This window comes from Bos indicus, chromosome 14 (assembly GCF_029378745.1).
Source record: "Bos indicus isolate NIAB-ARS_2022 breed Sahiwal x Tharparkar chromosome 14, NIAB-ARS_B.indTharparkar_mat_pri_1.0, whole genome shotgun sequence".
Taxonomy (NCBI): domain Eukaryota; kingdom Metazoa; phylum Chordata; class Mammalia; order Artiodactyla; family Bovidae; genus Bos; species Bos indicus.
The window spans coordinates 52,401,208-52,417,557 of record NC_091773.1 but is presented as its reverse complement, the minus strand read 5'-3'; the positions used below and the strand labels follow the sequence as shown (position 1 = coordinate 52,417,557).

At 33.2% G+C, this 16,350-nt stretch overlaps 1 protein-coding gene across 7 annotated transcripts in view; it reads right to left on the bottom strand.

Annotated features, from left to right (window-relative positions):
• The window catches only part of CSMD3 (CUB and Sushi multiple domains 3), a 1,461,887-nt gene that overhangs the window by 151,476 nt on the left and 1,294,061 nt on the right, over positions 1-16,350 (bottom strand). For all 7 annotated transcript variants that reach the window (XM_070802767.1, XM_070802766.1, XM_070802772.1 and 4 more), the window contains 3 exons: positions 6,996-7,114; positions 5,829-5,898; positions 290-406 (listed from right to left, as the gene is read on the bottom strand). In XM_070802767.1, coding sequence (XP_070658868.1) covers positions 290-406; positions 5,829-5,898; positions 6,996-7,114 — 306 coding nt within the window. The remainder of the gene's footprint in view (positions 1-289; positions 407-5,828; positions 5,899-6,995; positions 7,115-16,350) is intronic.

The following is a 16,350-nucleotide window of genomic DNA, read 5'->3' as shown; positions in this document are numbered from 1 at the left end:
AAATACATGAAAATCATGTTGCATTTATCACTACTACACACATCTAAGTCAGCCTATATTCATACATATTGTCTGGAAAATATCATGGTTTTCTATTTATCAACTACCTATAAAATTTAAAAATGTCCATATTCTTTCAATTATCCAAGAACTCCAAGTCAAGCACATGTAATAACAAAGTAAACTATAATTTGTGAATATTTCATTAAGCTCTTACCGCACTTTGATATTTTTTAAAGGATGAATTAATAATATAAAAAACTCTTTCATGTGTTTTTAATATACGTACCAAAACCTATGGGCAGCTTTATTGTCCACGTGCAATCTAAACTGCTGGGGTAGTTTCCAGGAAACCCAGGGCTGAGGATCACACCACTGAAATCTGACATTGCACCACCACACTGAGCTGCAAGAGAATTGAGGTCCCACTTAAGCCAAAGTACTTTATTGCATTGAAAACAGACTGAAATCATTTCGAGTATGAATCAAGTCTCTAAGTTAAAACTGATACAAATTTGAATATTTTCAATCTAATTCACCACGTACCAGTATTCAAATATAATCAATTGAGAAGGCACTTTGTAAAATACAAAAAAGGATAATGTATTTCCTTCCTCAGCTGTAAATACAAGCTAAATCAATTACTGAACAGAGAAGAGTAGTTCATGTGCAGTGAATACAATTCAACAAGAAGCACAGATCCTTTTCCATAGTGAGCAGAACATTTCTGATCCAAAGTACATCTAGAAATGTTTTGATTCATTCAAAAGATGATACAATTTAGAATAAAATCAAGCCACCAACACTCATTCTAAGTATTATAGTGAGGAGAGTTTCATTTCCCAATCTTCCTCTTTTCTTCTTTTTGTGAGGAGGCTAAAGGTTTTTAAGTAAAATACTGTTTTCTATTGATAATATGCAAGGGATGCACAGGCTGTAAGATATGGCCTCACTTTATCCTAAAAGAATCTAGACAAAAATAGGGAGTATAACATAAGTAAAAAGATGCCCCCATATTTGAGAATTTGGGGATAAATTTATACTTTTTTAGAGTCCCTATTATACTGATTTATTATAGATGAGCTAACCATAAACTATAAGAACAGATAATTACCCAAGTTTTAATTTTACATGATTATATAGAATTATTTAACATGTAATAATAGAACTGCTAGAAGCTAATTCTTTCCTCTTAGTGTATATTTTTATCCTTTTGTCACAGAAAGACTAAAATACACATCTCAGTTGTTGGTTGAAGAATCAGGTTTCATGACTGCACATCAGGTTAGAAAATTACCTGTACAAGTACCTGCAACTTCATTCATTTATTATTATGAACAGCAACAGATAGATATTCAAACTTCAGCTTATAGATCAAAGAGGCAAATTCAGTAGAAAGTTTATCAATGTTCTATGTGATATCAGCAGCTAGTTTGATAGCTATCTTTAGCTATGTGAGCTGAATAAATTATGTATCAAGCAGATTTTACTAAGGGGATATATATAACCTTGTAGTTAATCTGCATATCAATCTTTCTTTAAAAGTTGTAATTACCATTGTGTAATACACCTGTATATTTTCCATTCTTCTCAAATCTCAGCTCATCCATCTTTAAACCAGAGCAGTTTTCAACATATATAAACCATTAATATTCACCAATTATTTTTCCTAAAATTTGATTATCCACATATATATATTACACAATCAATAATTGGGAATTATAGAGAAAATATTTTGGCCAATCAAAAGTACTTTTAAAGTTCCTGGAAAGAATGTAATTGTATATTTGTTTTGCTTTATTCTGAATTTTAAGTGAAAGAACACAAGGACTCTCTTTTGCTTTCTTGCCTTCACAATCTCAAGTGTTTGAAGTACTCCCTGTCCCTCTAATTCTGCTACTTTCCATCTCTTTAGAAATGATCTCAAAATCCTGTCCTCTGCACTGCCCACATTGCTAGAGTGTAAATCTCAAAATCAGAGAAGGGAGAAGGAAAGAATAAAAGAAAACAGATAGTGAAAGAGAAAGAAAAATAGCAACAAACCATGAAAACAAGAATACAAACACTGCATCTGCCTTCAGGTCCACGCCCCTGCCTATTTTCTCAGTGACTCTGCCAGCTCACGCACACCCAGGCCTTAATGACAGCGCTGTGCTTCACCAGTTGTTTCACAGGAGACTCTTGAGCCCTATTATACGCTTTTTTCTTAAGGACACAACCACAGCACAGTCCTCCAAGATAAAATCATCTTTGATTTTTCCTTCAGATTTGTCTCTATTCCAAAGAAATCTCAAGTGATTTTTCCTTCCTTCTACCACAATATCTGGCAGACTGTTTATTTTTCAGTTTATAAGATTGTAACGTTGAGACCTGATGACTACTGTTTTAAGGCATTCTCTGAATCAGCCTCTTGCCTTCAGTTTCTCCTTAAAATATGGCCATGATATCAATTCTAACATTTGTCAAGTATAGTATAAGTTTACTGTCCAAAATTTATAAAATATAAAAATTGAGTAGAAAATAAATAACAGTGCTCTGGAATTCCACTCCCCATAGATAACCTGTCTACCTTTATAATTCTTTATTTCTCTGCAGAAAAGCGTACATTCATGCATGTGTGTTTATACACTACATATATAAAGAAAACAGGATCATGCTGAGAATCACTTTAAGCCTTTTTATATTTGACTACATATTATAAACTTTGTTCATGTTATTAAATATTCCATTACAATGTTCACTTCCCCTTTCCCCATTATTGGACCCTTAAGTTGTTGCACATTTTTCATTATAATACCACTGTGGACACCCTCTGTATTTCAGGTTTGAGTTAAATACTTTAATGCGTTCTCTCATTTCGTTCTCATAATGGGCTTATTACTATTCCATACAACAGATAAGCAAACAGAATAATATACTTGCCATGCAAAGCTATTGCACCTTAGCTGAAATTCAAATATAGATACATTGCACATCAAAATATGATCAGTATTTGATACAGTTTCATACAAATTTAGCCTATATAAATACAGAATTTCTAGTTTAATTTTATTGAAATATCACTTCTATCTAATATTTCCCTTGTTAACAATATTCAATGGAATATAGATTTAATCAAAACACAATAGTTACCTAAAAACTAAGCAATTTGTTAATAGTAATAACCGAAGCTACTAACACAGCAAAATGGAAATTACCATATCATAACTGAGTGATATTCAAATTGATACAACTTTCTAAAGCAATTTGATGATATTTATAGAATTTTTAAATAGTTATTCAATAACAAAATTAATCTACTGTAAGATCCTAAGTAAAGAATATCTGCAAAAAGGCATGTGAAGAACACTTTAAAAGAAATGTGTATAAATGTGAACCAAAGGTGTATAAAACTATATCAAAAAGACAAAAAACTCAGCTAACAAAAGAGAATAACTATACAAATTAGACTATGCTATGTGCTATAAAGCCATTTAAAAAATAAAATTTTTGGAAACATGATATGATGGAGAAAATGTTTCTAAGTGAATGTCAAGAAAGATATCATAAAAACTATACATACTATAATCTAAAACTTTAATTTGTTCACTAAACTATATTTATCGGATATGTACTTAAGATACTAACTGTTCTTGGCAGTAAAGAACAGTAATGAATAAAAGACCGAAACTCTCTGCTTTCACATCAGCAATATATATATATTATTTTAATCTTTATCATCTCAATTTTATACTTAATTGGATATATACATACCACATATTCATAACATTTACATAAATGACGTTATCTGTATATATAATTTTTATAATAATTACTATATGTATATGTGCAATTTGTAATTGGTATTATATGCATAAATTATTTATAATACCTAAAGAAATAAATCCTTCCAAAATTGTCATCCAATCTAAAGTCTGAATGCTTTTAATATTGTTTGTCAATAAAAGACATCTTTACTCAAACATTAATTTCCAGTACTCTCTAACAAAAATTGTGCATATGGCACATAGGCATCACAGACTGAATTGTGTCCTCTTAATATTCACATGTTAAAGCCCTAATTCCCAAATGTGACTGCATTTGGAGATAAGTGATATCTCTTTTAAGGAGATAGTTAAAGTTAAATAAAGTCATGAGGGTAGGGAGCTCTAATATAATAGTACTGGTGTACTATCGGGGAGCTCCCTCACAGTGAAAAGGCCATGTCAAGATGTAGGGAGAAGATCATCTTCCACAAGTCAAGGAAAGAAGTACTCCAAAAATACATCCCTGCCACCACCTTGACCTTGAACTTCTAGCTTCTAGAAATGTGACAAAATAAACCTCTGTCGCTGAAGTCATTTAATCCATAGCATTTTGTTACACTAGCCCAAGGAAACTAACACATTACAGGTTTGTTCACTGTAAATTGGTAGGTATTTAGGTCACACCAATTCTTTTATTTTTTTCCTACTCAGGAAGGGTAATCTTATTCATTCATTTAATTACATCTGCCATTCAATACCCTTTGTAAATTTTATTGACTGCCTGTATTTCCCAATGGCTTCAGTCAACACCATTCTCATCTTTCTTAATTCCATCAGGTAGTCAATGGCACTAAACACTAAATCACTCTCCTATTTAATTTCATTTATTTCTACAACTCTAAATGGTAAACAAATGTTTTAATGATGGAGATCATAACTCACACTTTCTTTTCATACTCTATCAGTTCAGTTCAGTTCAGTCGCTCAGTCGTGTCTGACTCTGCGACCCCATGAATCACAGCACGCCAGGCCTCCCTATCCATCACCAACTCCCGGAGTTCACCCAGACTCACATCCATCGAGTCAGTCATGCCATCCAGCCATCTCATCCTCTGTCGTCCCCTTCTCCTCCTGCCCCCAATCCCTCCCAGCATCAGAGTCTTTTCCAACGAGTCAACTCTTCACATGAGGTGGCCAAAGTACTGGAGTTTCAGCTTTAGCATCATTCCTTCCAAAGAAATCCCAGGGCTGATCTCCTTCAGAATGGACTGGTTGGATCTCCTTGTTGTCCAAGGGACTCTCAAGAGGCTTCTCCAACACCATAGTTCAAAAGCATCAATTCTTCGATGCTCAGCTTTCTTCACAGTCCAACTCTCACATCCATACATGACCACAGGAAAAACCATAGCCTTGACTAGACGAACCTTTGTTGGCAAAGTAATGTCTCTGCTTTTGAATATGCTATCTAGGTTCGTCGTAACTTTCCTTCCTACGAGTAAGCGTCTTTTAATTTCATGGCTGAAGTCACCATCTGCAGTGATTTCATACTCTATAGAGCCCAGCATATTAATGGTGGCACACAGACACCAGAATTTTAAAAATGAAAAGAATTAAGGTGGATAGAAATAACTGGAAGCTGCATTAAATTAGGGTAAATATTTGGGCTCAAATTTCAAAGTCTCAAGTGTTCTTTTGATACATCATACATCTCATTGGGTGTCATGCTCCCTTTGGTAGACTCTAGTTTTCTTACCTATTTTGGCTCAAGAGTAAGCAATAGAATATTTACTTGTTTTCCTGATCTATGAGTGTGAGTAATTCTACAACATTATACTGAGAAAACTCTCTGGGAATCAGAAAACCTAATACCGTTTCTCAATTTGTAGTGTTAAGCCATACATTGATAATTACGTTGGGACAAAAAAATGTAAAACTTTAAAATTAAAAAAAAAAATGGAAACATTTATCTGGGAATATAATTTTCATAAAACTTGCAAAAGTCAAACTTTATGTTTGAAAAACAACATATACAAGGTTTATCTTTAAAACATCTAATCAATAATTTATAGTTCTTTAACTCACCCAAACAAATTGGGATTGGATAATTCCATCTTCTTACAGGTCCAGGCATACATGTAATATGAGAATGGCCCTATATAAACAAGACAGTACAGGTCAGTACACATTTTTAAAAGTCTAAATATCACACAGGATAGTGAATGATACTTATGAAAACAATATATTGCATTGTAATATTTTTAATACTATGGAAAATCTTAGTGTGACTTAAAACAAGGAAGGTAATTATATACACTTGTGTTAAAATGTAAAAAAATAACAAGATTTTGGTAGAAAAATTAAGACTCTATATCACATTAAAATTGTGGTTTTAACATTGTTCCACCAAAACATGTTCTACTAAGGTACTGCAATAATTACACAAGGGAAATAGCCATATACATAGTGGTTTATAATAAAGTGCTGTAATATTCAAGGTGGGATAGATACAAAATGATTATAAAATTATTTTATAAAAATATGAAAAGTCAACTAAGGTATATTAAATTTATATAGAGTCTAGAAAAACTTAATGTTCTACTGAGACTAATAATTAGGAATAAAAGTTTAAAGACTATAAATCATTCATTTTAAATTTTATTTCCTCTAAGGAATTTATTGATTTAACATGTGAAATAGTTTCTGTCTCATTTTTTTTCCCTTAATTTCTTAATAGGTCTATGCTTTAGGGAGATTTTTATGAGGCCATAAATTCAGACCCTTTAAAAAACTTGCAAAAGATTATTAATATAAATACATAAATTGAGAATTTACACTGTAACTCCATAATTTTAGCAAAACTTATTTGTAGTCATTTTGTTAATGAATCTGGGGAATTTATTATCATGGAAGCTTTATTTAATGCTTTATGTAGCACTTTCATTTTTATTTGCAAATTCTGAAAATCTAGGAGTTTAATTTTTATATCTTATGTGTACAGAGATAAAAGGAAACATTCATTTTGATTCCAAAATCATCTTTGATTACTTGCAAACAAAACAATTTAGTTCATTCCAGCAATTTCTCTCACAAATACTTCATTGACAAATTGAATACCTTTTAACATTATTGTTAAATTATGCAGCCTGAGATCAGTATTGTTTTATAACTTCTGTATTATTAATCATTAATTTGTTAAAATATTCTGAAAGGGTAATGAAATTCAAAACTAAAATTTTAAAATAGACCTACCTGAAGAGAATAGCCTTGATCACACTGAAAGGATACTACATCACCAACCATGTATCTGTCTCCAATTTTAATCCCACTGCTAGGAGTCTGTGGTTCAGGACAGGAATCCAAACCAATAGCTAAGAATAATTAGCAGTAAAATGTAACTTTCAAATGATGAATGCTTAAATCATGCCTAAATTACCAAAATTGAATATTGATGTCATTAAAACTAGATTTACACTGAGACATTAAGGATATTCTGTGAATAAGATTTAACTGTATATGGTTACAGCAATGTATTTTGGAACTACACCATAGAACTATTTGAATTTTCATGGCACCAACCATTAATTAGCTGTGTGATTATACGTAAACTCTTCTTTAATTCTCAGCCTAAACTTCTTCTGTGATACAAGTAAAAATTCCTAAAAAGAAACTCACTAAATAAAAATAATAATTTACTGTGATAATAAAATGGAATTATATTTCTAAAACATTCTAAGTAAAATGACTAAAAAATATTTGCTATTTTGTTCATATCACTTAGTAGCTTTTTATGAAATGGAGATGATAATTCAAAACACTTCCATTATTTTTACATTAACAACTTATTTCCCAATATAAAAAATAAAAGCATACTAAAAGTAAAATGTTTTTCTAAAATGTTTCATTTAGTTTAGCATTTTTTATTGAAGTATATTTCACTTACAATGTTGTGTTAATTTATGCTGTATAGCAAAGTGACTCAACTATTATATATATAATTTATATATTTATATATATATATATGTACTTTTTTATATTATGTTCCAATATGGTTTATCACAGGATATTAAAGACAGTTCTCTGTGCTATACATCAGGATCTATTGTTTATCCATTTTTTATAAAATAGTTTACATCTACAAACCTCAAATTGCTACTCTGTCCATCCTACCCTCCCTGTCTCTTGGAAACTACAAGTCTGTTATCCACGTCTGAGTCTGTTTCATAGATTAGTTCATCTGTGTCATATTTTAGGTTTTACATATAAGTGGTGCCATCCAGTATTTGTCTTTTTCTGACTTACTTCACTTAGTATGATAATCTCTAGGTCAATCCATGTTTCTGCAAATGGCCTTATTTCTAAAATTATTCATTTAAAAAAATAAAATAAAATTATTCATTTAAGTGCTCAAAAATTGTTTGATTTTTTTTTGCCAAAACATTTTTTAAGCATGTGAATATATTACTATCAAAAACCTTTTTATCTTCAATAGAAGCCAATGTTTGTTATCTATTTCTCTATAGTTCACATTTTGAGCTAATCTAATACATATCTGATGGTTTCCCAGGTGGAGCTAGTGGTAAAGAACCTGTCTGCCAATGTAGGAGAGGTAAGAGACCCAGGTACAATCCTTGGGTCAGGAAGATCCCCTGGAGGAGGAAATGGCTACCCACTCCAGTATTCTTGCCTAGAGAAACCCATGGACAGAGGAGCCTAGTGGGCTATGTCCACAGGGTTGCAAAGAGTTGAATATGTCTGAAGCAACTTAGCATGCATGCAATACATATCTGAATGGATGAGAGGAAGCAGTCACCACTCCAAAATCATTATGTGTGTATGTATATACTCATTATAAATACTCACTGTATATAATAATTTATTTAAAAAGCATTAAAACCTAAATTCTAAAGAATAACAATACTTTGGCCACCTTATGCGAAGAGCTGACTTGTTAGAAAATACCCTGATGCTGTGAAAGATTTAGGGCAGGAGGAGAAGGGGGCAACAGAGGATGAGATGGTTGGATGGCATCAACGATTCAGGAAAGCAACTCCAGAAGATAGTGAAGGACAGGGAAGTCTGACATGCCGTGGTCCAGGAGGTCGCAAAGAGTTGGATATGACTTAGTGACTGAGTAACAACAAAAAGTATGACAATATCATATAGATTCTTTCACTCCTTGACCACGTTATTTCTCTCTGATAGATGCCATCATACTTAACACCACCCTATTCATCATCTTTGTTGCATTTGACATAAATTAATAATGAATAATTATGTAATTAATTATTCAATATCCCCTTCTGAGAATATAAATTCCATAAGCGTGGCTTAAATCACACAGTCTTAAGGAAGCACTCAATAAACATTCTTCGTAAAGATGAATGAATAGAATGAGAAAGAAAGAGCATTCTATTATATTTCTTAATAAATACAAATGTCTGCCTTTGCAAATGGAAGAAACTTTATCTAATAACATAATGGTGAGAGTAGGTACAAATTAAAGGATAGAAAATTAAATAAAAGCAGTGACTGTATAAAGTTGTGGTTAGATTGGAAAGTAAGGTAGTAAAGACAAGGAGCAAACTGGTCATTTAGGAATGCACTTGAGGTAGTCCAAAAGGAGACTGAGTCATAGAGACTAGAATGTCAATGCTGGTGCCACAGTTAGCTAGGTCTCTAAGCATATGTCAAGCTCCATGTTTCTTGATCTTTTGTAATCTTGAATTTATAGAACCAGGCAAGTTAAGTTATCCTTAAATTGTGACCTACCTTTTAAGAGTTAATGTCTCACTTTCCATATAACTTTTGAAATCCAAGAAAAGACGAAAATGATGTTACATTTACTTTCATCTCATTCAATATCCACTAATGGGTCTTATCCATTAAACTCATCTGATTTTATAGAAAGCTTTCTAAGAATGATTAACCAAATAGAACAGTTATGATATAAACATATACATATACATGGTCAATATGGTTTCACTTTCCTTTTCAGTTCATTTCAGTTCAGTTCAGTCACTCAGTCATGTCTGACTGTTTGCAACCCTATGGACTGCAGCATGCCAGGCCTCACCAACTCCCGGAGTTTACTTTAGAACAAGGAAAAGTAGTATACTGGATGTTCTGAACAGTACATTTATTATCCTTTACCATTAAGGTAATTTATGTGATCATTTTTGCTAAGAAGGCTAAATTCATTACATGTTCATTTCTCTTTCTTTCTATCAAGTACTCTAGTCAAGGTCATATACATAAAAAACTACTAATTTCCCAAAGTGTTGATTTTCTCCTCTGGGAGGATAAAGAAAATATTGCACAGTGATGCCACAAAATAATGAGACTCATTTTTAAGAGAGATTTTTTCCATAATGTATGTACATATAGCAAAATATTTATGAAAGTTTTAACTTAAAACATGATATAAACTCTATAGACTATGCATTAATAATTTTGTATGTTAAAAATTCTTATATGCAAATAATCACAGACAAAAATGACCAAAAGGAAATATGTGAAATATTAGCAGTAGTTAAGATTCTTGATATGAAATTATTGGTGATTTTATGCACTTTATTATATATTCCTGCATTTCTAAAAGTTATATAATGGAATGCAAATACTAACATCACTTATTTAGTAGATGGACGTATCTTTCCTTTTCCCTGATACCAGGAAAGACTGAAGGCAGGAGGAGAAGGGGGTGACCAAGGGTGACATGGTTGGAGGGCATCATCGACTCAATGGACATGAGTTTGAGCAAACTGTGGGAGACAGTAAAGGACAGGGAAGCCTGGCATGCTACAGTCCTTGGAGTCGCAAAGAGTCAGACATGACTGAGCGACTGAATAACAACAATAAAATCTAGTAGATAAATGAGAATTAGTAGAGAATTTGGGGGTATAAAAACATATTGCCTTCTATTTTCCTAGAAAAGTTTGAGTTTGACACTCTAATCTGTTTAATAAGATTGTCTCAGGGGAGGAAATAAGTTAATGAAGTAATTAGATAAGAAAGAGAAGTCATATATTAACAACCCCTCTCATTTTTTTTGCATTCAATTATTTTACATGCACTAAAGAAAATAAAACAGAAATATCTTAAAAAACTGCAGTTCATATTTTTAAGTCATTTTTTTAATTTACAAAACTGAGTGATTAAACTCAGTAGTTTAAAAATGTCTTCTTTATTATTTTTCACTGCTTTCTAAGTAACAATACCAGTAGGTTATTTGCAGGAATCAACAAAGAAAAGGTACTTGTAAAATGTTTCAAACAGCTCTCTCCTGCTTAACTAAGCTTAGCCAATCAACATATTGAGTCATTTTCATCTTTAAGGGTATAAATTTTGTAAAATTATGTCTCTGGCAATCAAAGATGCTCTTTGAGTAAAATTTTTTAATGGGAATTGGTTCAATGAATTAAGTGCTATAGCCAAAAACAAACAGAAATGAATACAAGGGAAAATCCACATAAAAAGTTGCACAGAATTAATTATATATGCTGTTAAATTACTGTGGGCAGTTACCCTGGCTGTAAACATTAAAACCTCAGTCCTTCAACTTTAAAAGTTCATTTATAAACAAAAATATTCTTTAATTTTGTTCACAAAGCAATCTGAAGGAGAAAATGGTGTAAATCATAGCATTTGTATTTGATCATTTTGAAAATATACATATATAGTATTCCATAATGATTTTAATAAATCCTTAATGCAATGAGATAGGGAGAAAGGGAGAAGAAAGTTTAATTATTGCTAAGACTCCCAGTAACACTGTTATGTAAAAAGGAAAAAAAAAAAAAAAACACTTTATGAATTTGACATGACAACCCATGTACAAATTTATTGAAAATAACCAAAAATCCTGGATTTATTTCCTGCAAATGCAGGAGACTTAAGATACACAGGTTCGATCCCTGGGTCAGGAAGATCCCCTGGAGGAGGGCATGGCAACCCACTCCAGTATTCTTGCCTGGAGAATCTCCTGTGGACAGAGAAGCCTGGCAGGCTACAGTCCATAGGGCTGCAAAAAATTGGACACGACTGAAGTGACTTAGCATGCATGCAAAAGAAATCAACAGGAACTGAACCATATGTCTTTGGACCAGTGCTTGTATTCAATGATAGTGAAGATCTTATTTTAAGAATACTGCAGGTATTCAATTTAAAAAATTTCTCTAATGGATACAAAATAACTATTATTTCTAGGTTTACACCACATTTAATGATTTTTTTTAATATGTTAGAATTATCACTTGGCATTTAATATTTATCATTATAAGATAATGGTTTGAGAATAATGTAGAAGGTGATAAAGGATGAATTCAATATGAGCTGGGCTACTAGTTGCAGGACTTGGAGAAATCAGCAATGATAAGTATACAGACTTTTTCAACAGAATGTACCTTGTATTAACTAATCTACTAAACACAACTTGTCACATATTATTATATAACATGTACATGTATATTTTAACTCTATTTATTTAACTTATATGCAGAGTACATCATGCAAAATGCTCGCCTGGATGAAGCTCAAGCTGGAATCAAGATTGTTGGAAGAAATACCAACAACCTCAGATATGTAGATGATCCCACTCTAATGGCAGGATGTGAAGAGGAACTAAAGAGCCTCCTAATGAGGGAGGAAAAGAGAAAAAGCTGGTTTAAAACTCAACATTTAAAAAGCTGAGATCATGGCATCTGGTCCCATCACGTCATGACAAACAGAAGGGGGAAATGAGGAAGCGGTGACAGATATTATTTTCTTGGGTTCAAAAATCACTGCAGATGGTGACTGCAGCCATGAATTTAAAAGATGCATGCTCCTTTGAAAAAAAAGCTATGACAAACCTAGACAACATATTAAAAAGCAGAGACATTACTTTGTCAACAAAGGTCCTTACAGTTAAAACTATCGTTTTTTCACTAGTCATGTACAGATGTGAGAGTTGGACCATAAATCTGAAAGCTAAAGAATGGATGTTTTTGAACTGTGGTACTGGAGAAGACTCTTGAGAGTCCCTTGGATAGCAAGGAGATCAAACTAGTCAATCCAAAAGGAAATAAACCCTAAATATTCATTGGAAGGACTGACGCTGAAGTGAAACTCCAATACTTTGGTCACCTGATGTAAAAAACCAACTCACTGGAAAAGACCTTGGCGCTGGGAAAGATTGAAGGCAGGAGAAGAACGCACTGGAGGAGATGGTTAGATAGCATCACCAACCCAATGGACATGAATTTGAGCAAACTCTGGGAGACAGTGAAGGACAGGGAAGCCTGGCATGCCACAGTCCATGGGGTTGCAAAGAGTTGGACATGACTGAGAGACTGAATAACAAAATGTAATGTAAATGTCTGTCAATAAAGTTTTTCAGACAGAACAATTTCGACTTCAAAAGCAAGTGGTGCTGGGAAAACTCAACCACTTGTAAAGAACGAAACTAGAACACTTTCTAACACCATACACAAAAATAAACTCAAAATGGATTAAAGATCTAAATGTAAGACCAGAAACTATATAACTCCTAGAGGAAAACATAGGCAAAACATTCTCTGATGTAAATCATAGCAGGATCCTCTATGACCCACCCCCCAAAGTAATGGAAATAAAAGCAAAAATAAACAATGGAATCTAATTAAACTTAAAAGCTTTTGCACAACAAAGGAAACTATAAGCAAGGTGAAAAGACAGCCTTCAGGATGGGAGAAAATACTAGCAAATGAAGCAACGGACAAAGAATTAATCTCAAAAATATACAAGCAGCTCCTGCAGCTCAATTCCAGAAAAATAAGCAACCCAATCAAAAAATGGGCCAAAGAACTAAACAGACATTTCTCCAAAGAAGACATACAGATGGCTAACAAACACATGAAAAGATGCTCAACATCACTCATTATCAGAGAAATGCAAATCAAAACCACTATGAGGTACCATCTCACGCCGGTCAGAATGGCTGCTATCAAAAAGTCTCCAAACAATAAACGCTGGAAAGGGTGCAGAGAAAAAGGAACCCTCTTACACTGTTGGTGGGAATGCAAACTAATACAGCCACTATGGAGAACAGTGTGGAGATTCCTTGAAAAACTGCAAATAGAACTGCCATATGACCCAGCAATCCCACTGCTGGGCATACACACCAAGGAAACCAGAACTGAAAGAGACATGTGTACCCCAATGTTCATTGCAGCACTGTTTACAATAGCTGGAACATGGAAGCAACCTAGATGTCCATTGACAGACAAATGGATAAGAAAGCTCTGGTATACAATGGAATATTACTCAGCTATTAAAAAGAATGCATTTAAATCAGTTCTAATGAAGTGGATGAAACTGGAACCTATTATACAGAGCAAAGTAGGTTAGAAAGAAAAACACCAATACAGTATATTAATGCATATATATGGAATTTAGAAAGATGGTAATGATGACTCTACATGCGAGACAGCAAAAGAGACACAGATGTAAAGAACAGACTGTTGGTCTCTGTGGGAGAAGGCAAGAGTGGGACGATTTGAGAGAATAGCATTGAAACATGTATATTATCATATATGAAATAGATCGCCAGTCCAGGTTCCATGCATGAGACAGGGTGCTCAGGGCTGGTGCACTGGGATGACCCTGAGGGATGGGATGGGGAGGGAGGTCGGAGGGAGGTTCAGGATGGGGAACCCATGTACACCCATGGCTGATTCATGTGAATGTATGGCAAAAAGCACCACAATATTGTAAAGTAATTAGCCTCCAATTAAAATAAATTTTTTTTTAAAAAGTCACTGACGAGTAGCAGTGTAAGTTTAGAAATATGTGGTACAGGCTTCGCTCATGTTTACCCTGATTCTCAACTTTTCTTACTTATGTTTACCTATTTAACATTTGACCTAGCATTATTCTGAAAAACTGAGTACTCAGTAATAAATGTGTGTTTGTGTGTATGCTCAGTCGCTCAATCATGTCTGCCTCTTTGTGATCCCATGGACTGTAGCCTGTAAGGAATCTTCTGTCCACAGAATTTTCCAGGCAAGAAATACTGGAGTGGGTTGCCATTTCCTACTCTAGGGGCTCTTTCCCACCCAGTGATCGAACCCATGTCTCTTGCGTCTTCTGCATTGGCAAGCAGATTCTTTACTACTGAGCCGCCTGGGAAACCCCAGTGATAGATTCTACCTATAAAATTTTAGTCTAAAGAATAAAGATAAGTAAAATGATAAATAGAATCTGGCAGGTAGGGACCATTCATTCATTACATGAGCAATTACTGGTACCAATTGTATGTTCTTACTGTGTTACACACATGCTGGAAAAGCAAAGATCAATTAGCAACATAAGCAACCATGCTCTGAAGAAATTCTGGGTAGAGCTAGAGAGGGGGTTGTTTTAAAAGATGGCTTCAGAGTAGCAGAACAAGCACAATATAAGAAGGCTGTCTTCTATTTAAATAATTATTTCATAGAAACTAACCTGTGTGAGTACTAAAAAAAATATATATTTTATCAGTTCATAATAATAAAGAGGAAGGTGAATATGCTGTCTTGGCATGTTAAGTGGATAATGTTTTATGTTATTTTTCCTTCTTTTATGGAAGAAAAAAGGGGAGCATTTTTTGTAAAACATATTATAGTGTTTTGGGAAGGGCAGTTAAAAATGAAGCTGAAAAGGGAGACAGGATATAGACTATATAAACAATCTTGTAATCTTAATCAATGTAGAAGTTTGTATTTTCCTACTGTGGTTAATGGAGGTAAAATTCAGAGTTATTAAGAACAAAACTTATGTACTCTGTGTGCATTCTGGTTCCACTAGTTTCTTGCCTTTTTGTGGTAAAATCTGAGATAATCTCTATGTCTCAGTCTCCTCACCTATAAAATAGATGCAAAATTATACCAACTCCACATGAATATTTTGGTGCATAAAGAAAACAATACATGTATAAGAATTAGATAGTTTCAGGAACACAGGATGCCCTCAAAAAACATTTACTAGCATTACTGAATGGTTTTAAGCATGGAAGTTAGGTTGTACATTTGGATTCTAGATAAAGGATATATATATATATATATTTATTGTCATGAAAGCATGTCTCTATGTTTAAGACCAATAGATCTCACATAAATATTCTAGTAATATAAAGAACACATATAAAGATTTACATAAAGCCCCAAACTTAAGGACCTTCAGTTTTGTGATTGACTCACAAAGAGAAGCTTCTATAAGAAAATCCAGAAGACTAGGAGCAGTGTTACTACAATAGCTCAAGATATAACTAGAGAAACTTTAGAACTACACAAACACAATGTTTTATGAATTCAGAGACTCTCTAATTAAGAACCATCTCTAAATCAATACCACAAAGACATGAAAAATCAATGAGATGATCATGAAATAAATTTGGATAAAAGAGTAAACTATGCCAAAACTAGAATGGCCTTATAGGTTTAAGGAGTGAAATGTGTTTATAAAGATCAATTACACATATTTGCATGTAATATAGTCTAGGTTAATAGCAATTTAAATTAGAAATGACAAACATTAACAATTTAACTTGGACAGGAGGTGTTTCTAAAATTAATAGTTACAAGATGATATACATGAAGTAGAATAAGAC